The 27,434-nt window shown below is 34.4% G+C and overlaps 3 protein-coding genes and 1 long non-coding RNA gene across 15 annotated transcripts; 3 read left to right on the forward strand and 1 right to left on the reverse strand.

Moving 5' to 3' along the window:
- The first annotated feature begins 156 nt into the window (after positions 1-156).
- CalpA (calpain A) lies at positions 157-16,701 on the forward strand. 10 transcript variants are annotated; one of them, XM_089075388.1, is made up of 16 exons: positions 157-586; positions 1,194-1,320; positions 10,410-10,586; positions 10,694-10,881; positions 11,168-11,471; positions 11,567-11,748; positions 11,841-12,091; positions 12,178-12,335; positions 12,588-12,805; positions 12,902-12,944; positions 13,441-13,485; positions 13,766-13,895; positions 14,811-14,945; positions 15,480-15,607; positions 15,686-15,881; positions 16,213-16,701. In XM_089075388.1, the coding sequence occupies exons 1-16, from the start codon at positions 396-398 to the stop codon at positions 16,296-16,298; spliced, it is 2,559 nt and encodes an 852-aa protein (XP_088931514.1). In that variant the 5' UTR covers positions 157-395; the 3' UTR covers positions 16,299-16,701. The 10 variants fall into 10 exon arrangements, with proteins under 10 accessions (XP_088931514.1, XP_088931517.1, XP_088931516.1 ...); XM_089075396.1 differs by lacking the exons at positions 157-586; positions 1,194-1,320 and adding exons at positions 3,549-3,691; positions 6,656-6,882; XM_089075394.1 differs by lacking the exons at positions 157-586; positions 1,194-1,320 and adding exons at positions 5,148-5,289; positions 6,656-6,882.
- LOC148936865 (uncharacterized) lies at positions 2,375-6,965 on the reverse strand. The gene is made up of 3 exons (XR_016138887.1): positions 6,823-6,965; positions 6,532-6,660; positions 2,375-5,920 (listed from the first exon to the last, which is right to left on the reverse strand). It is a non-coding gene; the product is annotated as an uncharacterized LOC148936865 (long non-coding RNA).
- A 734-nt stretch (positions 16,702-17,435) lies between the features above and the next one.
- Positions 17,436-19,674, forward strand: LOC105422088 (retinol dehydrogenase 12). The gene is made up of 4 exons (XM_011631329.3): positions 17,436-18,109; positions 18,190-18,425; positions 18,489-18,789; positions 18,873-19,674. Exons 1-4 carry the CDS (start codon positions 17,837-17,839, stop codon positions 19,053-19,055), a joined length of 993 nt encoding a protein of 330 aa, XP_011629631.2. The 5' UTR covers positions 17,436-17,836; the 3' UTR covers positions 19,056-19,674.
- Positions 19,675-19,810: 136 nt separating this feature from the next.
- On the forward strand, positions 19,811-27,342 carry LOC105422087 (serine/threonine-protein kinase VRK1). 3 transcript variants are annotated; one of them, XM_089075397.1, is made up of 10 exons: positions 19,811-20,849; positions 22,422-22,594; positions 22,719-22,844; positions 22,974-23,170; positions 23,267-23,507; positions 23,793-23,990; positions 24,082-24,305; positions 24,392-24,660; positions 24,750-24,883; positions 25,273-27,342. In XM_089075397.1, exons 2-10 carry the CDS (start codon positions 22,429-22,431, stop codon positions 25,362-25,364), a joined length of 1,647 nt encoding a protein of 548 aa, XP_088931523.1. In that variant the 5' UTR covers positions 19,811-20,849; positions 22,422-22,428; the 3' UTR covers positions 25,365-27,342. The 3 variants fall into 3 exon arrangements, with proteins under 3 accessions (XP_088931523.1, XP_088931524.1, XP_011629630.3); XM_089075398.1 differs by having other exon boundaries at positions 19,811-20,834; XM_011631328.3 differs by lacking the exon at positions 19,811-20,849 and having other exon boundaries at positions 22,408-22,594.
- Positions 27,343-27,434: the final 92 nt, after the last annotated feature.

Below are 27,434 nucleotides of genomic sequence, written 5' to 3' on the forward strand. Positions count from 1 at the left end.
AGAAAAAAATGATTAGCTTTTTATTAGCTCCCCTTAATTTAAATTTCAATCAATCGAAATTGCGATCCGATGATCCGATGATAAGCAAATCGGCAATTGAATTTCTTCCTTTCCTCTCACTTTCGCATCGTTCGTTCTTTGCCGTTCACGCCGGTGAAAAGCGGCTTTGCACCGCTGGCATTGCCCGCGCCTCTGTCACATCTTGGAAAGCGTCATAGTTTTCCTGGTTATAGCCGTCGACGGCGGCTATATATATACGCTTGTGCACACGAGTGTACAGAGTAGATAAGCATAAACGTCGGCACGGTGTAAGGCTTAAGCGTGCATCCACGAACGCACAGCGAAGGAAAGAGGGTGACAGTCGGTGACGGATCGTCCGATTCGCGGTTGGCCGGATGACAGTTCGCGCGTGGTTTCCTCGGCGTCGCACGTGTCCCCGATCGTGTTCGTCCTCCTCGTGGCTCCTCGTACCCCTCCGCGATACCCAGATAACCCAGAGAGACAGCGAGATGTCAAATTATTCGTATTACTACGTGAAAACCATCGTCGAGGATGGCCGGCCGAGGACGTACAAATTCGCGAAAGGGTAAGCCTCGCGCGTCATCTTATAATCCCTGCGAACGAATTCTGCAACGGTTTGATTTCGCGAGAGGAGATGAGACAGACAGGCCACGTGTGTGTAACATGGAGCATGGAGCATCTGTCATCGTGTGCTTCGCGTTCGGCTTTTCGTTTTTTAAATGCCTTCCTCTCTCGCGAGAAGATTTGGAATGTGAAATTCGCAGAAATTCGATGCTGTATCCCTAAAGAATGTCGCCCCTGATGAGCGACACAAAATTGTTGTGTCATGTAAATGTTTATTTTTACTGTAATAAATATTACTTGGAAATTAGTTAGAAAATTTACGTTAAACTAGAATAATTAGGAGGACAAGAAAGTAAAGACAAAAGCTTCGATGATTTATTTATGTCCGCGGGAGATTCTTTAAATGACTTAAAAAAAAAAAAAAAAAAAAAAAAAACAATCAACCTTGTTTCTTTATTTTAGCGAATTAATCGATTTATTTATTCCGACATTTGATATCTAATTTATCAAAAAATAAATATTTATTTTCTCTCATCAGTCGTTTTTTGGGAACGTTGTTCTATGCACTTTATATCCAAGAGGAAAAAGGAAAACAAATTTCTGTTTAGATATCCCCTTCAAGCGACGAAAGATGCATGGACAACTTTAGGTCGCTACAATCTTCTTTCGCGTCTGCTGCGAGGAGGTCTCTCCGGTTCTGGCGATGTGCACCATCCAGCCCACAGCATCTTCAAGGTTTGTTATTCACATACAATTCCTCTACTATGCTGTATATCGCCATTTATCAAGCCTTTTTTGCGATTCATTACACTTATGACAGAACAAAACTTCAACGTGTAACTTTTAATGTCGTTGCCTCGACAAATTCGTCGATTACTTATTATTATTATTGTGATTTTGAGATACAGTGCACGATTCGCAAAAAGAGCATATTTATCTCAGAAATTTGAGCATGCCAATTGGGCATCTACTTTCCTCTTGGCTCTCCAATATCTTCTAGCTCTCTGTGAACGACGATGGACGACGTGCCGCTCGTGCCGAACACGTTCGACGATCTAGACTTTCTTATAATCGCGATTTTTTTTCGGATATATCCCTGGCACAACGCCAAATTCACTCTTAAATGTACAACACAAACCCTCTCGTATGCGCGGACTGCGATGCGTATCGTCGACATATTTTTAGGCCCTCCACATCTGAGATTCTGCTCTTATACTCATACCTTTGCACAACAGCTTTATATTTCAAGCTAATATTTCAAAATCCTCTTTAAGACTATTGACTCTTTAGAAGGAATTTTGCAAAATCTCTTATAAAGCTGGGGGTTTATCTTTTATTTTTTTTTTTTTTTAACAACAAACATAGCATTTCAATTAATAAGTTCTTAAATTAAAAAAATATAAAAATTTAATTTAATTTTTATCTCATCTAAAGTTTATACATCTTATGTTTTAAATCTGTATGATTACAAAGTTCTATTAATTTAATTATTTCAAAGATCTTCGAAATTCAATCTCGAACTTTATTAAAAGTTAATATCGCGGCATTAGACATTTAAATTAAACTGTGTGTAAACGAAATATTGATGATAGAAAACGATAAAATAAAATAATAAAATAAAATTATGCGTAAATAATAAATTAAAAACATTCGCAATATTTAAGCTTTATAAATAATATTTAAGGTCTGAAGTTTTGTAAAGATTAAAAGAATGAATGTTTATCTCGTGTACGTTTATTGTCATTAAAATGTTTACGATCTATTTCTATGCAATAATGATTCACGTCTGTTGGTTTAATGCCAGAATATCTTTATTAAAGCCAAGATTTCCACTGACAACAAAATGTGCGTGACGTTAATTAAATTGACTCATTATCTAGCTTACTTTGACGTGTAGCTTTCTGCTGATAGCGATTGTTTTACGAAGTACATAAAATATCGTCGATATGATGCAGCAAAATAAGAACGTTAGCTGTTCTCACAACGTAATGATTCATCAGCTTCTTCAAAATTCTCAAAATAACGCTCGTGAAATTAGTCGACCGAAAACGTACTTTGTGGCTTTGACTCGAGACTCATTTTTATGTGTTTTGAACATCGTCGCAAAAGCTATCTTTCCTATGAAATTCAGATTATTTGTCAAAGCTTAAAACTAAAAGGAGATAACGATGACATATTAATTTTTGCTTAATAAATAAGTATAAATTAATTTTGAATTAAAAAAATACTTAATTGTTTATATATCTATACTCTATCTATCTACCTATATATCTACCTATCTATCTATCTATCTATCTATCTATCTATCTATCTATCTATCTATATATATATAGATGTATATATATATATATATAGATGTATATATTATATTTATTTCTAAATTATTATTATATTGTATTATATTGTATCTCTCTCTCTCTCTCACACACACACACACACACACACACACACACACACACACACACAAAATATAATAATTTTATATATATATATACAATATATAATATACAATAAATTATTATATAATTTTATATATATATATATATATATATATATATACTTATTTTTATATATATATAAAATTATACTTATTTATATATATATATATATATATATATATATATATATCAGTTGCATTATGCAATTATCTTCTCATACACAAACAAAACATCATTCATTACATGTTTCATCATGGCACAGAGTTGGAGAGAACCGGTCCATGGACCAAATTGGACTTTCTTTTTTGACGACGTTCATCCTTTATAAGGAAAAATGGTTTGATACGCATGTAAGCAAGTATGTCCTGTACACCATGGCGCCACGTCGGCGACATAGCTCGGTCGGGGGAAGGGACAGTTCCGAAACGGAACGAATCTCACCGGATGTGCCAGCCAGTGTACCACGTACCACACGATCGTCCGCGTTCGTTTCAGGCACGACTCCGCGTGCGGTGCGGAATCGGTGTCATCCGGTCCTCTGTCATTAGTAAAGCACGTTTCGCACCTCGGAGATCGCGCGAGAGGACCGCTCGCTCTTTCGCGGCGGAAAAAATCCGCGGAAAAAACGCTCACGGACATTGCTCCCGTTACGCTTAACAAACTTAATCGTAAGAATAATTCCGAACAACGCGATGAATTTCGATTCAATGTGGAATTTTTCAAAAATAAAATTTGCACAACAAAATAAAATGCCGCTGTACATTTTATTTTATTATGCAAATTTTATTTCTGAAAAATTTTACAATGGAATTTTATTTGCAATTATTCTCATACATCTGCAAACATCATATTTTCCGTTATAAGTTTTATTAGTGGAGAGGGGGGGGGGAGGAACACGCAAGGTTATGCAATGAGAAGACCATTGTTAGAGTAGAAAAACACTTAGTTCGGATAATGTGTAGATTGCGTAATAAGTGATCAGGGAAACTGATCAGTTCGGCTTAAATAACGACGACTTCTGTCGTCACCGTTGTTGAACACAATAGCTAATTACTCTAGTTTGTTGTGAAATAGTGTTCGTTTACACGATCCCATTCATCGCGATTTAACCGCGACGTTGCAGTAATTGTTAAATTGCTGGGTAGAATCGTATCTGAACCGATGCATCGGATGCAGAGATGAGGTTCATCTTTAATATGACACAATGACCATGACACGAGCACCACGTTTTGTACGAAGGGTGCGCCTTCGGATCGATACGAAAACGTACGACACGATGCTGTAATTTTAATAGCGTTAAAAAAGCAGCCTGGATTATCGCACGAAATAAGGAATTATTGTGAAAGAATACATCTCCAGTGATTTCTCTATCAATTCCATTCTCCCGAAGGGTGCGCTTCGATTTCTTTAAATAAATATGCAGAGTTCAATAGTGGAGAAAAAGATCCAAGTAAAAAGTGTACTTATAACGAATATAAAATGCTCAATTCGAATATATCGAAGAACTGATCGAAGAATTACAAGATTTTCTGTTCTTAATTTCATTCTCCCGCGCGCTTTCATCTCTCTAAATAAATGTATAGAGTTCAATGGTAAAGAAAAGGATTCAAGTAAATAGTATTTATGACGAATAAAGAATGCTCAGCGAATAAAAAATGCATATCGGAAGAATTGATCCAAAGTGATTTTCGATTTTCAGCCCCTGTGCGCTTTCATTTCTTTAAATAAATATGCAGAGTTCAATAATGGAAGAAAAGGATTCAAATAAATAGTACTCGTTATGACGAGCAAAAAATGCTTAGCATATCGAAGAATTAATCCAAGCGGTTTTTTAATAAAGCAAGTGATTTGTGTATCTACCAGCACACATAATCATATATTTCTTTTTAATCGAATTCTTTTTACTATTTAAAAATATGCTATGTAAAAATATCGAGTGAATCATCCAGAAGTTACTAGTTTTATGAGATACCTTTTAATTTTCCGTCAGGAAATACATCGGAATAAAATTCCCGTTCCTTTGAACACGTTTATAAACTCGCGTTGCGCAATTTTGCATTTCAGCAAGTCTCTCCTACGACAGTATATTTATTTACCTTACAATGTAATAATGCCCACATCTGTGTCTGCGGACATCGAACATCTTCCTCTCCGTAATGGGTTCCCGATTACCGGGTGACGTCAAAGCGTCAACAATCGTCATCACAGACATCGTGTCGTGCGGCGCTACGGCACTAATTTCCGATGGTAACGAAGGCTAGAAATGGTAAATACATAAATACAGTTCGAGCCGATTTATGCAAATATACATGATTGCGATACCGGCGGCGAAATGCGCGACACGCGATTCGTAGTAATGTCACTGTCATGATAGCGCGCGCTGTGTCACAACTTGATGATTCTCCGCGCCAATTAAGTCGAGCGTGACGTAATGGAGAATGGTTTTCCTGAAAACGCGATCTAATTTCCTCCAGGTGTTTCCTAATTTCCTCACAAAAGCGATAAAGATACGCGACGGATGGGCGACTCGCGTTATTTCGCGCCGAGCTATCTACAACGTCACATCGATCCGGAATTCTCCGGATCTTTCTTTTACCATTTTTATTTACAAATCGATGTAATTGCGTGTTGATTGCATGCGAGTATAATATAATTGTTGGGACTTACCGCCGGCATGCAATAACAGAAATTATCGATAGGAATTTGTTTTAAGACTCAAGATTTTTGTTAAAGTAAGTAAAGTGGTTAATCTTCGAATGTAGAACTGTTAGCATTGGCAATCGTTCCAAATATCCATCAGAATAGTGCATTTCCAGACATCTGGTGTAAATCAAACATCCGATAGATATTCCTTTGATTCACACGGCGCTAGATTTACCGCATTGACTTGAATAGATCTGAATAGATAGAGAGAATTTCAAACATTCTCAAAGAGACATTCTCAAAACTCTTAGACGTCCGACATAAATCATTTATGATTTGTATCATCGTTATTATATGAAGTATTCTATCAAAAATTTCATATACTATTAGATGAATCAGACAACTAAAAACTTTGCATTTCTCAAATATTTATACAGAAAAAAAAACGATTTAGTTATAAAAATTTGATCAGATACAGATCCTACAAAAATGACTTTGTAGGATCGTTAAAATAATTATGTAAAACAAGTTGATTATTAAAATATATCAAAATTTGCAGTATACTATTGCAGTTTATTCTTTCCATATATCAATGTAGTTTTCAATGATTGAGAATCAATAATTTGAAATATGAAATAATTTCAAATATCAATAATTAAATTTAATAACTGATGATAATTTTCAAAAATTAATTTTAAAAAATCAATGCATATTAAATGAGTTTAGAGAATATAAATATATATAATATAAGAATATAAATAGAATATAAATATATATATATATATATATAAATATAAAGAATATAAATATATATATAATATATATATAAAAAAATCGATTAAAGAATTTGAAACACTCAACAAACCTTTTGATGGATCAATACAATACAAAAAGATAATCGCCATGCTCGCGTATCAACGATGATTAACCTTCTCACAGTCATAACTCGTGCAGCCTTGATAAAAGAATCGACGTTGTAACATTGATAGTGGCACTGCAAAAAAAGTGAGGTTAATCAGCGAGAACAAAGATTTATCTCGACATCGTCAAGAAGATATTCGATTAGTGCGATAAATTGGACGGACTTTCGCTGGAATTTTGATAATTCGCCGATTTTAACGAGCTAAGAATTTTTAATTATAAAATGAATTCTTACGGATGGAAAAAGGAGATATGCGAGCCGGAATTCGTCCGACAAGATACAAAGAAGGTAGAGGTGAGTATCATATCTTATATCATCTTATATAACTTTTGACGTGACATACTTAGCAGTTAACTTCAGCGGCAATTCATAACAACCGAGTTAACGCGAGTATGAGGCGAGTATCTGATTAATTAGTTATTATCGCGAGTATCTCGCCACTTGTTCGCCGTCCGGTTGCGTCCGCCGCGTTTGAAATGGCGCGCACACATTGTATTGAGACTCTTTCAAAATGGCGGCGAGACAAAAGGCGGACGCCGCAATTGGCTCGATTTAAAGGTGGCGGACCAATCGCGCTCGGCCATTGTAACCTGAGACATTGCTGAAAGGTGAGCTCTCACTTTCTCAAGGTCATTTCGGGAATCGCGTGCACCTCGTGCGCGTGACTAAACAGGAAAGCGAGGAAGAGCCATGGGTGAGGGTTAGGCTCGTGAATTGTGCCCGGCTCGCAGAAGCCTGTAACGGTTCTGCGTCCGCTCTATCGGAGCAGCAGGCGGAGCATCTTCTCGCTTCCCGGTGATTCGTGCCAGTTTAGTGGTACGCGGACATCCGGACGAATTCGTCGCAGCCTCCAGCTCCACGTAATTCACTCGAATAGATATTCCCGAGATAATTATTTCGTAGTTATTCGAAATTTGGGCGTAGCCGACGAGAGCGATGAGCTACTATGGAGGTTATGGAGGTTACGGAGGTTACGGAGGCGACGGAAGTGGCGCCGAGGAGGATGTGTTTGTTAAAACGGCGGTCGAGATCAAGCGATTCCTACCGTCGCTCTTCAATATCAAAGTGGTACGCCTATGTATTTGTCTCAGAGGCGAAGGGCCGGCAATCGATGAGTCATGAAGCACGCAAATTCCGTTCTTTCTGCGTCCTTCTGCGTTATCCTGATAGATAATTTTTTTCGCGAGCTTATCTCTTTCTCAGAGCTTATCTCGCCAAAACAAATTTGACAAACTAAATCTGCCGACGTCAGATGTATATATACTTTCAAGACGTGTATTGATTTTATTATTTCTTTTTTGTTTTCTCTCTTCGTTTCTAAATAATTATCATTTAAGTTAATCATATTTCATTAATAATGATTATTAGAATTATAATTAAAATTAAGGTAATTAGCAGGTGCTCTTTGGATGCATGTTTATTTAATGATAATAACGGACTAATGAAAATTTAAATACAGATAAAGCATGTATATATAATTAAATCGTTTTTTCAGAAATCTGATAATGATAATTTATTATGTACACATTCTGATTTATTTCTTACACTTGAGATTGTAATTTATTGTGTACACATTCTTCGGATTTATCTCTTGCACTTGAGATATATGTATCATGATTTCTCAATATCTTCAATATTATCCTTATTTTTAAAAAATCAATATTAAATTGGTCAAAGAATCATTTAGGAGAATATAATAATTTTCAAACATTCTGTATAACAGGATATATCGTTGAATAAAGATGTTACGAACACAAGCTAATGAGCTTCTTCAAATAAAAGCTGGACTAAACATTTAATCAAATCATGTAACATTTACACAGCATATTGGGAATAAAAGATAACACCGAGAAAGTTTACACAACTGATAAATTTCATTCATTCAATACCTTCTCCTACTTTCCTCTGCTTTACAAATAAATATTAAAAATCTACAACATTACAAGTCAGATTTTTCAGTTCTTTTTTTCTCGCAATGACACTCTTTAACTCTTTAATGTCACACATAATTATTCACATCGTTTACAATACATGCATGCAAGGTGTTCCAATAACACCGATGGTGATGGCAATAATGATGACGACATTATACGAGAAATGTATAATGGATACAATACATTCTTGCACGATACATATTCATTTAATAGAATAATGTGCGTCATAGCATGTGTCAGTACGACATATGCCGTCCGCGTTTTTCTCAAGAGCATGTAAATTATTTAAATTCCAACGAAGAATTTTAAAATTTAGCTTATAAACCACAATCGCAAAACTGAAAAAAGTAACGAAGTAATGAAAAATGAAATGGAATGTAAAAAATAATAATTAAAGATAATTATCTAATTAAATAAAATTATATGAACTGAATAATCGAATTTTTAGAAATAGTCTCATTCAAATAATTTTGACTTATAATTTAAAATATTTATAATTTAAAATTTAAAATATTTTATTGTTTAGTTTATATGAATTATTTTCTCTTAAAAAAACCTATGATCTTTTCTTTGACAATTATCTTTCTTTATGTGTTATCAGATTATAATTAAAAATTTTTTACTTTAAATATTTTTTGAATAATATAATTAATAATATATTTATAAAATAAATGATAATATATTGAACACAGATTGAAGTCTAAGTAAAATTCCGAACGTTTTATTTTCAAATGCTGAGTTTGCAAAGATTATTCACATTTGTGCATTTGCACTCTGTATTTTTTTTTATAATTACCTTCTGAAGACTCAATTATTAAGTTTCTTGATAGATATTTACAAATACTCTATTACAAAATGATCAAAATATAAGAAAATAGACTCAAGACTCAAAACAAAATATAAGAATGCTCGTTGCAGGAAGTATTTCTTATTATCAATTTTTGTTTTAATGATTTTTTTAAATTTGTTTCTTAAAAGAAACAAATTTAAAAAATCATTAAAATAAAAATTGATAAAAAAACACTTCCTATCAGGAGCATTCTTACATTTTGTTTTGAGTCTTGAGTCTATTTTCTTATATTTTGATCATTTTGTAATAGAGTAGTCGTAAATAAAATTTCTCCATCACATTGTTTATCTGTGTATTTCTTTGTGTATTGATAATTGCACATGCTTATCAAGAAATAGTGCAATCTAAACTGCGGTTCATTGTCTTCCGGTGTAATTATCGTATTTCCACGAATGATAATTGATATCAAAATGCCAAGTTCGATAAAGCTTTTGTTGTAATGATCGTTAGTTTTGCTTCTGATCCCTCGTCGGTTGCACGTCGTTTTTGAAGAGAGATTTATTTTATCGAATACCCGTGTGACGCGATTTTTTTTCCGCGCGCGTATCTATTTTTTTTCTCTATGGACGCAAAGCGAGCCGCCTGTTCTCGTTAATTCACCGAGGTGGATCTACGTTACAAACTTACCAAGATGGATCGACGTAGCAAATATGCCAATTATCGTTACTCCAATTACATGCAAGAAGGTCTCGCGGTTCTGAAAGTCGGATCCAGCCTCGAGTCCTCGAGTCCTCCCCCAAACGACAAGATAATCGGCAAAAATAATAACAACATTCTTTATGCAAACAAATTTGTTCCTAAAAATTTAACAGCGAGCTCGAATAAATCCAACGATCCTACAGCGTCGGGATGTAAAAAGGCGCTGTATCAGGATAAAGCGATACGAACGACGAAAAATTTCATCGGGAAACCCTGTTACAACGTAGGCCTTCTTCTTCGAGAAATTTTAAAAATGATCTTTCCCTTTTTTTTCTTTCTACTTAAAAATTTTCCTGTACGTGCTTTGTGACTTGATATGACAAACCGATCGTTCGCAGTTGGGGGAGAAAGGGTCCGGCCTGAGGCCACGAGGAGCGGTCCAAGATTTCAACACGCTGAGACGAGAATGCCTGGCGACTGGACGGCTCTTCGAAGATCCCGAATTTCCGGCCAACGACTCGTCGTTATACTTTTCTCGCAGACCAGACAGATACATAGAATGGAAGCGACCAATGGTTAGCAAATTTTTTTTAAGTCGTATCAAGTTTTATTAGAAAAAAAATTCTAAATTGAATACGTGAATGAGGAGGGTGATCTGCACAAATGCACTGTGATTTCGCAGGAAATCGCGGACAACCCTCAACTTTTCGTGGAAGGCTTCTCGAGATTCGACGTTCAACAGGGAGAGCTCGGAGATTGCTGGCTGCTGGCAGCCGTGGCGAATTTGACTATGCACCCAAATTTGTTCTTTCAAGTAATGCCAGAAGATCAGAGTTTCGACGAAAATTACGCTGGAATCTTTCATTTCAGGTTCGATTTTTAGACCATGTCTAATATTATAATCAATATTATAATCTTTTCGGTGCGACACAAAATTTTATAATTTATTATTATTTTTATCGATTATTATATAAATTGAGGATGATTATACGATTTATTATATTCAAATTTAGAATTTAAATGTTGTTTCTTCAATCGCCAACCAGAATATCATGAATGTATCTTGTTTTGTTTAAATTTTGCAACAAAAATATATCTGTTGCATCACAATTAGCCTGGAAAGGGCCCGTTTATATAAAATATGTATGCGCATCAGGTTTTGGCAGTACGGCAGATGGATCGACGTAGTAATCGATGACCGATTGCCCACTTGCCGCGGTGAATTGGTGTATCTACATTCCGCCGAGAACAACGAATTTTGGAGCGCTCTTCTCGAGAAGGCGTATGCGAAACTTCATGGTTCCTACGAGGCGTTAAAAGGCGGCACAACCTGTGAGGCTATGGAGGATTTCACCGGTGGAGTAACGGAAATGTATCAAATGGACCAAACGCCACCAAACTTATTCAATATATTGTTAAAAGCTTTCGAGAGGAACTCGTTACTGGGTTGTTCCATTGAGGTGAATTAGTAATTACAGTATCTATTACAATATCTTCCTATAGCAAAAATTTCAATTGATTATTACTTTGATTCTTTGATTCTTATTTTTCATAGCCTGATCCTAACATAGTGGAGGCTGAAACACCTCAAGGATTGATACGCGGTCACGCATACAGCATCACGCTCGTAAAACACGTGGAAATCGAAACACCGAATCAACGTGGTACTATACCTCTATTGAGGCTTCGGAATCCTTGGGGAAACGAGGCGGAATGGAATGGGCCTTGGAGCGATCAGTGAGTACATTCCGTTTTCACATTCGATCAATGAGTTACTCTGTGCTTGACCATTATTCTTTCAAGTTCACGCTTCTATCTTCTATTAATAGATCACCAGAATGGAGATTCATTCCTGATCATGAGAAAGAGGAGCTCGGCCTGACCTTCGATATGGACGGCGAGTTTTGGATGTCGTTCCATGATTTCACACGTCACTTTACTCAACTCGAGATATGTAACTTGAATCCAGATTCCTTAACGACGGACGATATCAGTGCCGGGAAGAAACGCTGGGAAATGAGTGTGTTCGAAGGGGAATGGGTGCGCGGAGTAACCGCGGGCGGTTGCAGAAACTTCTTAGGTGAGATATATATATACCAGATACGTATATATCAAACTGGTTAAATTTCATGCAAGTATTTCAGTTAAAAAATTATATTTTTACAGAGACCTTCTGGCACAACCCGCAATATCGTATCACATTGGAGTATCCGGATGACGACGATGACAAATGTACGGTAATCATCGCTTTGATGCAGAAGAACAGGAGGGCGCAAAGAAGAATGGGTGCTGATTGCCTCACTATCGGATTCGCGATATATCATGTATGCAAAAATTAATTTATCTTCGTACGATCATCAGTAAGAGAATACAACCAAATCACTATACGATTTATCTGAATATTAATTTACTTTCGAAAAATTTATATTGGAAAATTTTATTATTGTTCATATATTATATTTAGTAGCTAATAAAATATTTTAATATAAGGTAAACTTCATATAAAATTTCAAGAAATTAATGCTAGATAAAAAATATAAAATTTTCTGTTAATAAATTAAAAAATTTTTCGACAGTTGGACTATCCAGAGAGATTGCCAAAACCATTAGACATGAACTTCTTCAAGTACAACGCGTCTGTTGGACGTTCACCGGCATTTATAAATTTACGAGAGGTTACATGCCGTTTCAAATTACCTCCGGGTATTTACTGCATAGTTCCAAGTACTTTTGACCCGAATGAGGAAGGTGAATTTTTACTGAGAATCTTCTCTGAGAATAAAAATAATATGGAGTAAGCATCCAGTTTCGTTATTGTTATTGACCTGTACTAGTTAAAGACTTATACTAGTTAAAGAGAGAATCTTTATCTGTTTACTTTTGTTCACAGAGAAAATGACGAAGAAGTCGGTATTGGAGAAGTCGATGATAGGGTAAGGATTGTAAATTTTTGAATGAACAAAATCAATATATTTACAATATTTATATTAATAGATTAATCCTAAACAAATTATTTTATATTTTAGTTTATTGCAATGACAAAATCGCTATAAAGTTTTTATAATTAAAGAGGAATCCCTGTTTAGGATTAATCATTATTATATTAACGCGAGCATAATCTTATTTCACATAATTTAAAGATAGCAACTAATAACTCACAGCACACTGACACAGCTTGATGAATATATATAATATTAAGAGTATGTTATCACAGATTAGTAATATATGCATTAAATTAATTCATGCTAAATTGCACAAAAATTGGAATTAACCAACACTATGCATTTAAGTTTTGTGTTCAGCTAATGCCTGTGGGATTTGATATTTGTGCCGTCTGATAAGTAATCGTGTCAGGATTTAAAATGTCATTGCTCGCGATGGTAATTACACGTTACTAATGGTCCGCATGTTACATCGCTTGGCTTTTAGATAATTAATCCTACCGGTGATAAAAATGACCAGAATGGAGATAATGTAAGTAAAACGCACGCTTGTATGTTGAGATAATAGAAAGCTATGATATATGCTTTGTGTATGTGGGCAAGAAATAAAAAAAAAATACTTTGTGTTTAATTGAATACTAATATAAACGCTTTCATATCTAAATATTTTCTCAATTATATTTAAACAATCTAATTTAAAAACTTGTTATGAGATAAAATCATTCGTTTTAAACATAAGATGCAATTTATAAATTTGTCACAAATTACAGATTACCTTTATGTTTTGTCACTAAAGATTTTTTTTTATTTAGGTTCGTGAAGAACCTGAACAGGATCACAATAACGAGAAAGTCCGAGAATTCTTCAAAAAACTTGCTGGCGATGACATGGAAGTGGACTGGATGGAACTCAAAGATATCTTAGATTTCGCCATGAGGAAAGGTAAATATCATCTGCGTATCATGTAATGAAATATATTATCTACTATTAAAAATAATATGAGAAAAAGTATTCAGAACTGTGAATACGATATTGTTCTCCTACAAAAATATGATCGTACTCTATTCTAATTGTAAGAGCTTTGCTTCATAGCTTTTTGTTGTAATTTTTTCGCTTAATTTGCTCAATGTCCCTTACAATCATCAATAGAATCATACATTTAATCATGCTGCATTATGAATCTTGTACTTTACATATCTTTTGATAAATATCACCTACACCGTTTACCTCTTTAGCTCTAATTAATTTACTGATGATCTTCTTCAATCTCTTGTTAAAAATTACTTTATTTTCTCGGCACGCTGTACAGCATCTTAGTGATGATGTTAATAATTCCGCATGCTTATCTCTTACATTGTAATTTGTACTTACAGTACATAAATATATTTGGGTCTCGGAAATACTTAATATGAACTCGCTGAACTTACTAATTGATATCACGAAAAACATTGTTTCTTCGTTTGTTAAAGAACTGTTTAAGAAATTGAAAACAGTTGTAATAGGCTTTTTAAGAAGCAAGCATAGCGGAGTACATATAAGCATTATAAATTAAAGAATTAAAGTTCAATTAGATTTAGAAAACATAAAGTAACTGTAACATTACATCAAACATTATAATTTCGTAACTGTTATATATCATCATATCATATTTATATTATTGAATGAGAAATTATAATATTGATATTGAAATTATAATGTTGCTCTCAGTTCATATTTATTGGAAGATTTGTTGCAGGCGTTACATAAAAAGAAATATAAAATCTAAGTTGTAATCTAAGCTGTAATAAACATTACGAATTCTTATGGCCCAAATGTATGTATGTAAAACTCTAACGTGTAGCTGTGTGTTACGGGTAGAGCTACCGCAGTTGGCGCATCATAGCGAGGCACATGCTCCCGAAACTGTTGAAGGAAACAGTTCGTTTGTCGACACTCTCATCTCACTGCTGTGCGGCATTGTTTGTAATAATGAACAGTACAATAAGCCCGTAGGTAAGACAAACACATCTCCTACCACAGGATTGTTTTACCAGTTGCGTTACATTGTAAAAGAAAAACGATTACGTCGTAGAACACTTGTTCGATTGTTTATCCCTTATTGTTAATACAAAACGCTTTCGTCAGTGCTCGTGTGGTGGAACCGATAGTGTCAATGTCGATGTTTTAGCAGATTGACATTGTAATTTATATCTTCGCAAGGTAGAGCAGAATCCATCAAGAAATATCTATCGCATGTCTTCTTGATTAACAAAGTGATGAAACATAATAAACATTAACGAATCGTCGACACACACGTCTTATGTCTACGTCGTACGTAGCTGTACCATAATTGCTGTACTTCTCATTCCTATTTTATATAACTACGGTCACTTCTGTATTTTTGTATACTCAAAACACTGTAACAGAATATCCTTCCATTTTTACTTTGATTTTTTGTAAATTTGTCCGTATATATCTGAATGTTGAAAGTCTTCGCTTACGTGAGAATTGCAATGAACGAAATGAATTTTCTTCGTCAAATTACAGAGACTCATGATCAAGGATTCAGCAAAGATATATGTCGCAGTATGGTCGCTATGCTGGACGCGGATCATTCTGGCAAACTCGGTTTTGAAGAATTCAAAATGTTGTGGAACGATATTAGGAAGTGGAGGGTAAGCAAAATTTTTCGGTTCAATATTTGTAAAATAGTGTTGTGCGTAGACCTGCAACTTTTGTTATGATTATTTCAGGCTGTCTTCAAACTGTACGATAGAGATGAGTCAGGCTTTCTAAATGCATTTGAATTAAGACAAGCGTTAAACAGTGCGGGATACCGTTTGAACAATCACATTCTTAATATATTGGTTCATCGTTATGGTACTAAAGATAGCAGAATTACTTTCGATGACTACATAATGTGTGCAGTTAAGCTTAAAACAATGATTGGTAAGTGAGATCTTTATTAATTGTTATTAATTATATATAAGAAAAGAATAATGTTGCTAAAGTATAATAATAAAATTTTAGATATAGATCTGAAAATATTTTTCAAAATCATTAGGTAGGATACCTAATGATCTAAATGATAATAATACTGCCAACATTTTTGATATTCTAGTAATCATTTTGAATATAATTATTTTATTAATAAAATTATTTTCAGATCTCTGTCTGATCACATTTTTTAATATTTCAACAAAATTGTTTATTTAATTATTATTAATGTTAACAACCAAGGTAGAATTAGTTATAACTCCTTCTCTTGTTGTCATTGTAGATATTTTTAGAGAACGAGATCCAGATCAAACTCACACCGCTACATTCACAATGGAAGAGTGGATAGAAAAAACACTTTATTCGTAATGTGAAATATGAATTAATATTTGTAATAATTTTTTACTTCGAATTTGAGAATCTTTCTAGTACTAGTGTGATGATAAACGGTCGTAATTATGAATAAGAAGTATATTTTTATGGAAAAAGAAAGTTAACTTTTAAGATATTACATGAGTTAACGTACATTAATATATACGCGAGGCCTGTTAACTTTTATTTCTTTGACGTTATTGCACACGAAAAATATGATATCTCTACAATATAAATTTAAGTGGAAAGAAGAATTATCTTTATATACAAATATAAATATTCAATCTGTAATAATTATATATGTAAAATGATATTATGTGCCTTAACATACTTTAAGCGACCGCAGCATTAATTACTAAAATTTACTGTAAAAATATATATAATTTATTGGAATATATAATGTACGTGTGTGTTATCAGTTAGTCCATGGAAAGCGAGACGCGGGGGAAGATTTACAAGTTTTTAATTCGATTATAGAAAAGAATAATTCAATCATATTAATTTCCATTTTTTTATATTTTATAAAATTTACTAACATAAAAACGAAAAAAAGAAATGAAGAATGCACGTGAATGTATACGGATGAACGTTGAAGAATACAATACAATCGCGTAATTATATTTTTTATTGATATTTAATTGCATCCTATACATTGAATAAATCAAGTTCGTACTTAAATGCTACTGCGTTTTTTATACGGATTGTACACACTCGACATAAATAAAACATGCGAATTAATAAATGAATGATCACGAAAATTTACTCAGTGTTACACTATTGTAAAATCCTTTTTATAAGATGTTTTATGAACATTTGAAATTACTTTCGAATGGTCCAAAATAAAAGTTAAGTTAATTCTAATTAATTAAATTGAAATAATATTAATAATGTTAATGATTTCAGTCATTAATGAAAATATTTAAAATTAAAAGTTGAGAAACTACAATGCAAGTTGAGCGTGAGTAAACACGAGAACTTAAAAAAAAAAAATTATTATAAAATCATAATGTAATTCGCAACATGATGAAATAATAATAAAGAGCATTACAGTTACACATTCGAGGAATTCACGAAATTTTTTTCAAAAAGGCCAAGGCGCTGCGACTGTTGATGAGAGCATTTGCGTCGTGACGCTTGCGCGTTGCGATCATAAATAATACGCTCCGTGTCGGAGTTCGGCGCAACACTGACTTTTTTGTCTCTACCTAATTTTGCCCGCTTCTGTCCACGGTGTCGATGATGTTGCAATAATTGTTTCCGACCGTTCCACACGGCGAAAATGCGAGAGTGTTCGAGGTAAAAAAAATTCATACCTTCGTACCGGTGTCTCGCACTTGGTCGTGGAGCACGATGGAACACGCGTGATAAACGCGATGTTGAATTAAAGTGAAGCTTCAGCTGCCCACGACGGCTCGTCGCGTTTGCTTATGCGGTGTTAGAGGTTCCTGGCGAGGTTTGAGGCGAGTCTTCATCGCGACTTACGTGCTGCACCTCGGGACAATTTCACTCCACGAGGTCGAAGGTCAACTGTCGATATGGTGTCCTCGTGGTGTTACTTCATACTACCGGTGGTCCTGCTTATCGGTTTGCTCCGCAAATGCCGAGAGCGCACCTGGGGAAGATGCAAGAGCACCAGCAGTCTGGAGGGCCGGGTGTTCCTCGTGACAGGCGCCAACTCCGGCATCGGTAAGGAGACGACGAGAGAACTGGCCAAACGGAGAGCCACGGTTATCATGGCCTGCCGGGATATACAGAGCGCGAAGAACGTTATAGCGGAAATACGAAGCAAGATACCTGCTGGTGAATTGGTAATTATACTCCTTTATAAGTCCTTTCACTTTTGGACTGATTTAATATGTAAAGTAACATATATCTTTTTTTTATGCAGATTCCTATGGAATTAGATCTCGCGTCTTTCTCATCAATCAGAGACTTTGCCAATGAAGTGCTAAAAAAGTTTCCCCAAATTCATGTATTGATCAATAACGCTGGGGTATATGCGCCTCTCAAAGATCAGGCAGTAACAAAAGAGGGCTTTGAGATTCATTTCGGAGTGAATCATTTGGGTCATTTTCTGCTTACCAATCTTCTTCTGGATCGTCTGAAGGAAAGCGCTCCTAGCAGGTGAGTCCGAAATAACATCTTGGTATGACAAAGTGATATTGACATACGATTTCTTTTATATAGAATAGTAGTAGTGACGTCCAAACTTCTGGAATCTGGAGTAATAGACTTAAAAAATTTGAATGGATTCGAGAAAGGATTGCCGATAAAGAGCAGAATGAACCCTGGTTACTGTAATTCAAAACTTGCAAACGCATACTTTGCTGTCGAGCTTGCGAAACGATTGGAAAACACTGGTGTTAACGTTTATATGGTATGTCCTGGATTTACTTATACCGGCCTGTTCAGGAATGTGAAAAGAAGCTGGTTTCACTATATTATTTTCTCGCCTGTTGCTCTTATGTTTCTACGCACTGCGAATCAGGTAAATATATTAAATAATTTATCTTAAAGAAAAATCTTTCATTATTATGAGAGATGATTTGTATAATAAATCGATATTCACAGGGTGCACAAACGGTGTTGCATTGTGCAACGGAACCATCTTTATCCGAGGAAAGTGGACGTTTGTATCGTGATTGTAAGCCTTATGTCTCTAAAAAGGAACTAGATCCACAAGTGGCAGTTGACTTATGGGAAGTAAGCTTGAGATTGACTGGTCTAAAAGATACAATAAAAAGATTTGTATGAAATAAAATGAGGATTTAGGATACATGCGCAGTTGTACATGTAAGAGACTGAGAACAAAAATGCCATCTCATTCTGATATGGCAAGATTGAAGATTGCACGAGATTCCTTTCTTTTTATTTGACTGACCGGCTAATTGCCAAAGAAGAAAACGCAGCCACTGTTAAAGGGAAAATGACTCGTGGTGTAAATGCAACTTCACTTATTACATACAAATTGGAAAGCCCTTTGCTCTCCACTGTAATATCGCAATTTCAATTTTGTCATATTCCACAAGTGATTATTCGATATTTTTATATATACAGCGAATATATGTATATAGGATATAGACAATGTCAATGTGGCACAATCTTATTTCCATTTTTTTATGTATTTAAAGTCGATGAATGAATTTTCCATATGTAGACACATATAGCTTGATGTACATGTATATTTATCTTTATAGCTAGCGTCATCCATTAGCTACTTTCAATATAAATTCTATGAATTACAAATCCTGTACAAATGCGGCCTTCTGCTCATCTCGCGTCAAGCAGTCCGATATAAATCATCAATTCTCAGAAAGTGAACATAGAGAAAATGTATGTGTTTAGAATAAAAGTCCATAGGCAGCCTTTAGAAGTCTTTAAAATCATCTTTATCAAAAAATCATAAAACAATTATCATAAATATCGAGGCAAATTTATTCGATCTTTTACAAATTACGTTTCTTTTTTTTTTTTTTTCTTGAATGCCGGCCTTATGAGGAATTCACATCGCGTGCGAAGGCGTCCTACGACTCGATCGAGTGCCCAATGGGCAGACGCGCGAGTCTCTAGGGAATCCGATTGGGGACTCTGAGAAGCGTGCGTTCCTATTTCGGAGCTCGGAGTGACGTCGTCGCAGTGCGTTCGCGCGCGGTGCGAACCGTCCATGAGCCAATCACTCGCCGTTGCACTCTGTCTCATTTTCGAAAACAAAAAAAAGAGGGAGCCGAGTCGGTTCGCCGCTGTTATATCGCGATTGTCGCGCGGTATATACGCGCTACTCCTACGCGAAGAGACAGGTACCAGCTGATCGGCGCGTTCCGTGTGATTACGCGGCGGCGGTGCGATGTGATTCCTCGGGCTCGGGCTGCTGAGGAGCGCGCGAGTATCCGCGGGGTGCTGACGAGCGCGCAGGGCTTCCCGACTCGACCGGGTCCGTCCGGGACCGAGAGCGGCGGGCATCTGTCGCGGACATCTCTCGGCGGGCGCACGTTTTTCCCGCTCGTGTCGTTCGACTTCGACGTCGGCCAACGGGACCTCCGTTTTACGAGCGTACTCCTATTGGACGTGCGCGACCGAACATCAGGATTTTAAATCCGAATCGCACGCACCACGGTTTCCGATTGTCGAGCGCGCTTCTTCCTTCCTGTCTGCCCTCTTTCCTGCCTGCTCTCGCACACGCACACGCACACGCACACGCACACGCACACGCACACGCACACGCGTACGTATCCCGTAAGAAGAGCCGCCGGCTGATCGTCACGCATGATACGTCGAATGGCGACACACACGTACCTACGCGTCGGGCTTCCGTTCGCGATCTTGCTCGGACTAACCTCGTGGAATGCGCCTGGAATGCGTCTAGCGGTGACAGACTGACTGCGAATCTCTCTCCTTCTCTATCTCTCGTTTCTCCGCGAGTGCACGCCGTGCGAATGCGCGACATGAGTTCCTCCTTATAAATAATAGGCCGCTACGAGAAAGTTAGAAAAGTTAGAAAAGAAAAGAAAAGAAAAAAAAAAGATCGTTAAAAAAGTACGTACGTCCCATGTAAGTATATATATATATATATATATATACATATATACATTGTTGTTTGGAACATTGGCATGTTGATGCTTGGTAAAAAAACGAATGTCCGGTGTTGTCGATGAATTTTTTTTTTTTTACTATCGACGATATCTAGATCTATCTGCGACGAGTTCTATTTTACATGACATTGCCGACACAATATCGCTGTTACAGTATCTATTGTTTCGCGCAATTAATTAATTGATACATGCGAGGGATTTCATTTTTTTTTCTTCAAATAGCCTGGTTTACTGTGAATATCGTGCCGTAGGACTACTGCGGACTTTACAATTCTGTTAGTTTGGTTGTTTCACGTAATTAATTTACATGTGCAAAGAATTTCATTTTTTTCAAGTAGCCTTAATTAGATTTAACGTGAATTCTGTGCCATAAGATTTCTATGGTGTTTCACTGAGTTTGCATCGTGCAAGTGAAAATTCCAGAATTGTATTTTCTAGATGCCAAAGTTTTGTCTATTGTCAGTTTAACTGCTCACTGCTTTTGCGCATATTAAGATACTTAATCTTAAGATACTGTATATAAAGACATTTAAGAAACATAATACAAAAACTTGAATAAAATGTTAGATGTATATTCTAGAAATGTGGAATAACACTGGATATTTTAATATTACCAGACACTAAATATTGTATGAGTATTGTATGAGTCGAGATTTGTAGTTGAGTAACTTAATGCATGATAGTTGTTGGCGTACATGATGCAAAGTAGTCTGGTAATAGGTGATTAGATAGCGATATATCCATAATTGCTAAATAACGTTTGATAGCACAGTTGCCTCGTTATAATTTAAAACTAAAATATTAAATTTCAATTTCAATTTACGTCTTATAATAAAGAGACTTGTCTCAGCTCTGTACGTGGTAAAAAATAGTATTTTCAAAGCAAAGCAGTGTTTTACTGCGCCACGTGAATTTTATTTTATTGAATTATTCTGAAAAGATCTAATTGTAAATATAAATGCGAAAAGAAGAAAATAAATGTAAATTTCATGTATTTATAATTTATGTTAAAAATTAGCATGTGTTTGTCTTAAACGATGTACATGTGTACGATGCTTTGTATGTTCTGTGTCTTCTAATGTTGTAGAACGAATATCTTTCTACTCTTTTGATTGTCCCCGAAATGTATACATAGGCACGTCCTTGATATTATAAAGATTTATCTATTGTAATTTTAAAATTAATATATAAAATATATGTTGTCTTAGTATTAGTGTTATTTTAACATTGACATTTACATAATTAATATACTAAATAAAAATATCTCAGAAAATGTATGCAAGTGACATTTTTTGAAAAATAAAGGAATAAAGTCTAAGATTATTGATATTCTTAACGTGTTCTTGTTTGTACAAAATTGTGAGTGACTTTTTTATACAATTGATTGCTATCTTACTTGTATCAAAGTAAGTTTCATCTTTTATGATACAATTTTGATAGCGAGAACAAATCTGTTGCTGAGTAATTCTGTGTAATAAATCGCATTTATGTTTGTCAAGCCAACTAATTAAATGTACATGTGATTTAATAGAGATAGGATGCCTCCAAGACGAGCGGAAGATGTGCCTATGAAGAGAGTGGCAGCTGCGGGATGTAAACTACCAGAACAACTGCCAGCAGGGGAAATCTTGACGGATATTACACAGAATAAATGGAGACTGGGGAATACCATTGGATATGGTGGTTTCGGAGATATATATCTCGGTAAATAATTAACTTTAATAATTTATTTTGCTTATAATTTTATGTCTTAAGTAATTTGTATTGTGTACTCTTTCTTTATATACAGAATTATGTATAGATTATAATATTATTTGTTCTTCTACAGCTTCTAATGATATTACATCACCTGTGGGTCAAGATGCAAAATATGTTGTGAAAATCGAACCTCATAATAATGGGCCATTGTTCGTTGAAATGAATTTTTATATAAGAGCAGCACGCAAGCACATGAGTGAGTAACATACATGTAATAAAATTTATTTTCAATTATATTTGTAATTTAAATATGTATATATGTATACACATACATACATACAAAGTGAATATAAGTATCTTTGACACGTTTTGATACATTTTATAGTCGAAAGTTGGTGCGAGTCTCAGGGAAAGAGAAAAATCGGCGTTCCTACGTACGAGGGATCGGGATCTCACATCTATGGAGGTCAGCGGTACAGGTTTCTAGTAATACCGAGATATGGAGTCGATATTGGAAAATTATTCCTATCGCATAGAAAAAAATTACCACCAAGACTCGTCAATACATTAGCTGTGCAAATGGTAAATTTCGCGCTTAGAATCACGCGTCGTAATTAATTGTTGATTGAATTGAGCTTGAGATTATTCAAAAATTGTAATTTCTATTTGTTTTCATAGCTGGATGCGCTGGAATACATTCACAGTAAAGGATATGCTCATGCGGATATTAAGGGACCAAATATTTTGCTGTCGTACGGAGACGGAATAGGAAAGGAAAAATCTATGGCGTACTTAGTAGATTACGGATTGGCGTATCGTTTTCGCACTGGAACTGGTGAACATAAACCATTTGTACATGACGAAAGAAGAGCTCACGAGGGCACTTTAGATTACGCATCGCGGGACGCTCATCATGGAAGTATGTCGATTATTTTCAATGTTGATATGTTCGCGTGCTTTCATAATTTCTTTTATACGTTAAAATTATAAGAAAAAATATATAAGATTTTCTTTCTTAAGAAACATTTATAGAAGTAATTGAGCTATAAAAAGAATATATTAAATTATTAAATAAAGAGAGAGTAGTTTAATGCACGACTATATATGAATGGAACTTTCTCCTATTCGCCTATTACTAAGTCTATTACTTAGAGAGGCTAAAAATTACTGCATTCTTTCTTTCATTAAATAAAATGTTTTTCAGCACATTCAAGGAGAGGAGATTTAGAGACTTTAGGATATAATATTATACAATGGTTATGCGGAAGACTACCTTGGGAGAAAGATAATGATATGAGTTTTGCCATGGATCCAGAGGTAGTTCACCAACAAAAAGAGATGTTTTTATCAGACTTGCCTCTATTTATGGACAAGTGCTTCCCTCACAAGAAAAAACCACCAGGTTAGTAAAGATATCATAAATCGATAATGTCTTAAAGAAGAAGATTTATACAGTATGCATTTATATTATTTTATAATATATGTATTTTTAGCTGCAGTCATGAAATATATGAAGTACATTACCGAGTTAGAATTTGAGACCAAGCCCAATTATTCCTATTTACGGAATTTGTTTTTACATAGTGGCAGCCAAGGTGGCAATATTCCTACATGTCTTTACAATATGAAAGAGTCCAACGAAAATCTTACGAGCTCTATATTTTTTGAGCGTCCATATTTGAGAGAAAGGAAACCTTGCAGGCCTGTGAATGGCGAAGTAGGAAAATAATTTAAATTTTAAATATCTGCCAATTTATAAATTTATAATCATATTAATTATTGCTTTGATGTGATGTGTTTTAGATACGAATAACACGAAATACGCAGCCTAAGCAACCAGTTCAGAAAAAAGAGTTCAGTTGGGAAGCAGTATTGGCGCTGCATCCGGATAAACTTGCAAAAATCAGTACTCAACTGCCACCTTCTCCTCTCACACCACCTCTCACACCACCATCATCGTCATCATCGCGATCACCGTCTCTGCCAACATATGCAATGTTAGAAGTACTTCGTAAAATGAAGGAAAGGCAATCAGGTGTATTTAGGCATAAAGCAACGCCAAAATCATCGGAGTGAGTATCTAGTTTCATAGTTTGTTTTTTTTTTTTATTTATTTTACATTTACATATACTAATATTTGTTCTAATGTCTTGTTTGTCAGTAATGAACTCAAAACAAAATGGATGACGCCAGCGATGGAAGAAATCGCACGTTTAAGGAAAAAGATCGAGACATCCGTTTCGAACTCCCAAAGTAATTCACGTGTGACACGTTCACGTGTCGCAAAGAGAAAACGTAAGATGATACTTTTATTATATAAAACAAAAACTAAAACAATGCGATTTATTATATTTTTAATTAAAAATATATTATATTTAGGGGATAATTTATTATTCAATCTTAATTAGTTTTTAAATACTATCGATTTTGGTTATTAACAATGAATTGATGCATTCGGTCAATTATTTTTAGTATTGTGGGAAAGTTTACAAAAAAATCATTTGACTTTTATATAAATTAAAAAAAAAAATTAAATTATGTATAAGAGATATTGATACTTTTTGTTTTTTGTCAAAAGTTTGTTAAAAAGTTCATGTAGTAGTGTGTTAAAATCATTATATGTTTCTTGATTTAGAAATAATATATGTACGATATATTATTTACGATGTATTTATATATTATAGGATTTGAAACTCAGGAGCAACATAAAGAAGTAAAAGATGATCCGACTGATAGCAAAGTTACGCATAAAAGAAGGAAAATCTCATCTTCTTAAAGAAAATTGGGTCCTATTATACAGATAATCATCAGCATTCTCTTTAATAGGAAGTATGAAATTAAGTATTATTTGGATAAAATCTCATCTGTTGACGATGTTATGGATACGCGCCAATTCGTTTAAGACTGCTTTATCATTACATAATTTGCTCTTTAACGTTATCCAGTATACATAAGATTTCTAAATAGTTGTATAGCGAACAAAATAGTAATATTAATGAATAATGCTAAGTGACTTCCTCTTATGAAACTGCAGAGATTCAATAGAATTAATATGTTAATGTAGAAATGTTGATCATGCGAATGTCTTAATATTTTTGAATGACGCAATGCTGTTGATTTGAGATCGCATAATTAATTTCGCAATTTATTTATTAGGTCAAATTTATTTAACATTAATGTCGTGCAGCGTTAGATAAGATGTTCAATTTTTCATCTATATATTTATAATCTGGATTGGACGTACGTGATCATGATTCATTTAACCGACAATGTAACAAGCTGTTATGAAATTTATTATTTAATCTCTTGTTCTCTAAGAAGATAAAATACGATAATCAGATACAAAGATAAATTTATGTGATTATACAAAAATTATTATAGAAAAGTTATAACGAATAATTATACATCACAAAATTTTGGTTTAAGAATTCTTGTGCAATATAGATTATAAAAAATATTAAGAAAGGGAAGAGATGATGTGGATTGTCGTGCTTTTTGTAAAATCTTGTTTTCCATAACTACTGTGTCTTTCCCTATTTAAACTGCTCAAGGATTATTGTAAAATATTAAGGAATTATCATATGGATGCGATTTTGTCAACGTTTTCATACAAGATCGACTGGTGTAGAAAAAAAAAAAATAACACTGATTCTTTCCGCATTACGCACGTCACATGCTTTTAAGATCATCTCTGTAAATACGTTTCTTTATTAAATGAATTCATTTTACTAATTTATATAATAATATATTCAAAAACATTAACTTCGATGATACATACTTGCTATAAAAATCTGTATGTAATATATATTAAATTTACATCACGACATAAAATTGATGCTAATGTTGTAGATAAGATTCATTACAGAGAAACATTAGCAATACGATCAAATAAAAAATTAGTTTCTTTTATACTGTACGAATGAAAGATTTGATAAATCTCTGAGTTTATTATCGAATATATTATGCGGTTTAGTCAATTTTATTTTCACACTACGTTGTGACCTTTTACCTTCGATTTTTACCTTCGATCGAAGTTTTAAATAAGGATGTCGATTAGATTTAAGAAACTTTATGTTCAATTATTGTTAGCAGTTTCATTTATAGTGATTCGTTTATAGATTTATGTTAGAATTTTTTTACAATACATTTGTGATAATTTATTTGTATCATTTAAGTTATATATACATATATGTATGTGTACCTGTGTGCCACGAGACATATGTTTGAGACTAATTATCATCGATCACGCATTATTTGTATTTACATTCTTTTTCTAGTATTCCATTTGCGATATTGTCATTTTGTTTAAGTAGAAAATGGTGGATTAATTTGCAGAAAGCCAAGAAATTATCTATTCAATAAAATTCTCTGTGAGAAAGATTTGAAAGGATAATGGGTTCTAAGTTTTCGCAGGAAAAACGTCCAATATCCTTGTACGGCCAAATATATTATTACATTACTTTGTATATATATTCTGGCAATAAAACAGATGACTTTATTACGGTAATAATTAAAGTCACAGCGCAACAAGGGCGCGTTCTCCTAAGTATTGTTAGAGAAACGACTATTATTTTGTAAGACGCAATAACTTAAGTTCGAGCGAGAGAGATGTAATTACTAGATAACAAAAAAAGAAATATATGTGACAAACTGTGTACTAGATTATGTACTCGCATCGGCATTTTCTTATAGCAATCTTGTACATGTACGTTGTTTATTACGATGCGAAATATAAGGCGAATATGTATAATCAATAGATTGAGTGATTTTTTTTTTTCTTTCATATATTACTGTTGCATGCAACATTATAAATATATGTATACATAACGTTTTTTCTAAAATTGTT

This window comes from Pogonomyrmex barbatus, unplaced genomic scaffold, assembly GCF_055798465.1.
Source record: "Pogonomyrmex barbatus isolate J1 unplaced genomic scaffold, ASM5579846v1 scaffold19, whole genome shotgun sequence".
Taxonomy (NCBI): domain Eukaryota; kingdom Metazoa; phylum Arthropoda; class Insecta; order Hymenoptera; family Formicidae; genus Pogonomyrmex; species Pogonomyrmex barbatus.

What these genes read in the sequence shown, in the direction of transcription:
- CalpA (XM_089075388.1), top strand. Translation starts at nt 396, where the DNA reads ATGACAGTTCGCGCGTGGTTTCCTCGGCGTCGCACGTGTCCCCGATCG. An exon ending in CGGTTGCAGAAACTTCTTAG is followed by an intron (nt 12,092 to 12,177) that starts GTGAGATATATA and finishes ATATTTTTACAG; the next exon opens with AGACCTTCTGGCACAACCCG. An exon ending in ACAGTACAATAAGCCCGTAG is followed by an intron (nt 14,946 to 15,479) that starts GTAAGACAAACA and finishes GTCAAATTACAG; the next exon opens with AGACTCATGATCAAGGATTC.
- LOC105422088 (XM_011631329.3), top strand. Translation starts at nt 17,837, where the DNA reads ATGGTGTCCTCGTGGTGTTACTTCATACTACCGGTGGTCCTGCTTATC. An exon ending in AGATACCTGCTGGTGAATTG is followed by an intron (nt 18,110 to 18,189) that starts GTAATTATACTC and finishes TTTTTTATGCAG; the next exon opens with ATTCCTATGGAATTAGATCT. An exon ending in AAGGAAAGCGCTCCTAGCAG is followed by an intron (nt 18,426 to 18,488) that starts GTGAGTCCGAAA and finishes TCTTTTATATAG; the next exon opens with AATAGTAGTAGTGACGTCCA.
- LOC105422087 (XM_089075397.1), top strand. Translation starts at nt 22,429, where the DNA reads ATGCCTCCAAGACGAGCGGAAGATGTGCCTATGAAGAGAGTGGCAGCT. An exon ending in AGCAGCACGCAAGCACATGA is followed by an intron (nt 22,845 to 22,973) that starts GTGAGTAACATA and finishes TACATTTTATAG; the next exon opens with TCGAAAGTTGGTGCGAGTCT. An exon ending in GCAGGCCTGTGAATGGCGAA is followed by an intron (nt 24,306 to 24,391) that starts GTAGGAAAATAA and finishes GATGTGTTTTAG; the next exon opens with ATACGAATAACACGAAATAC.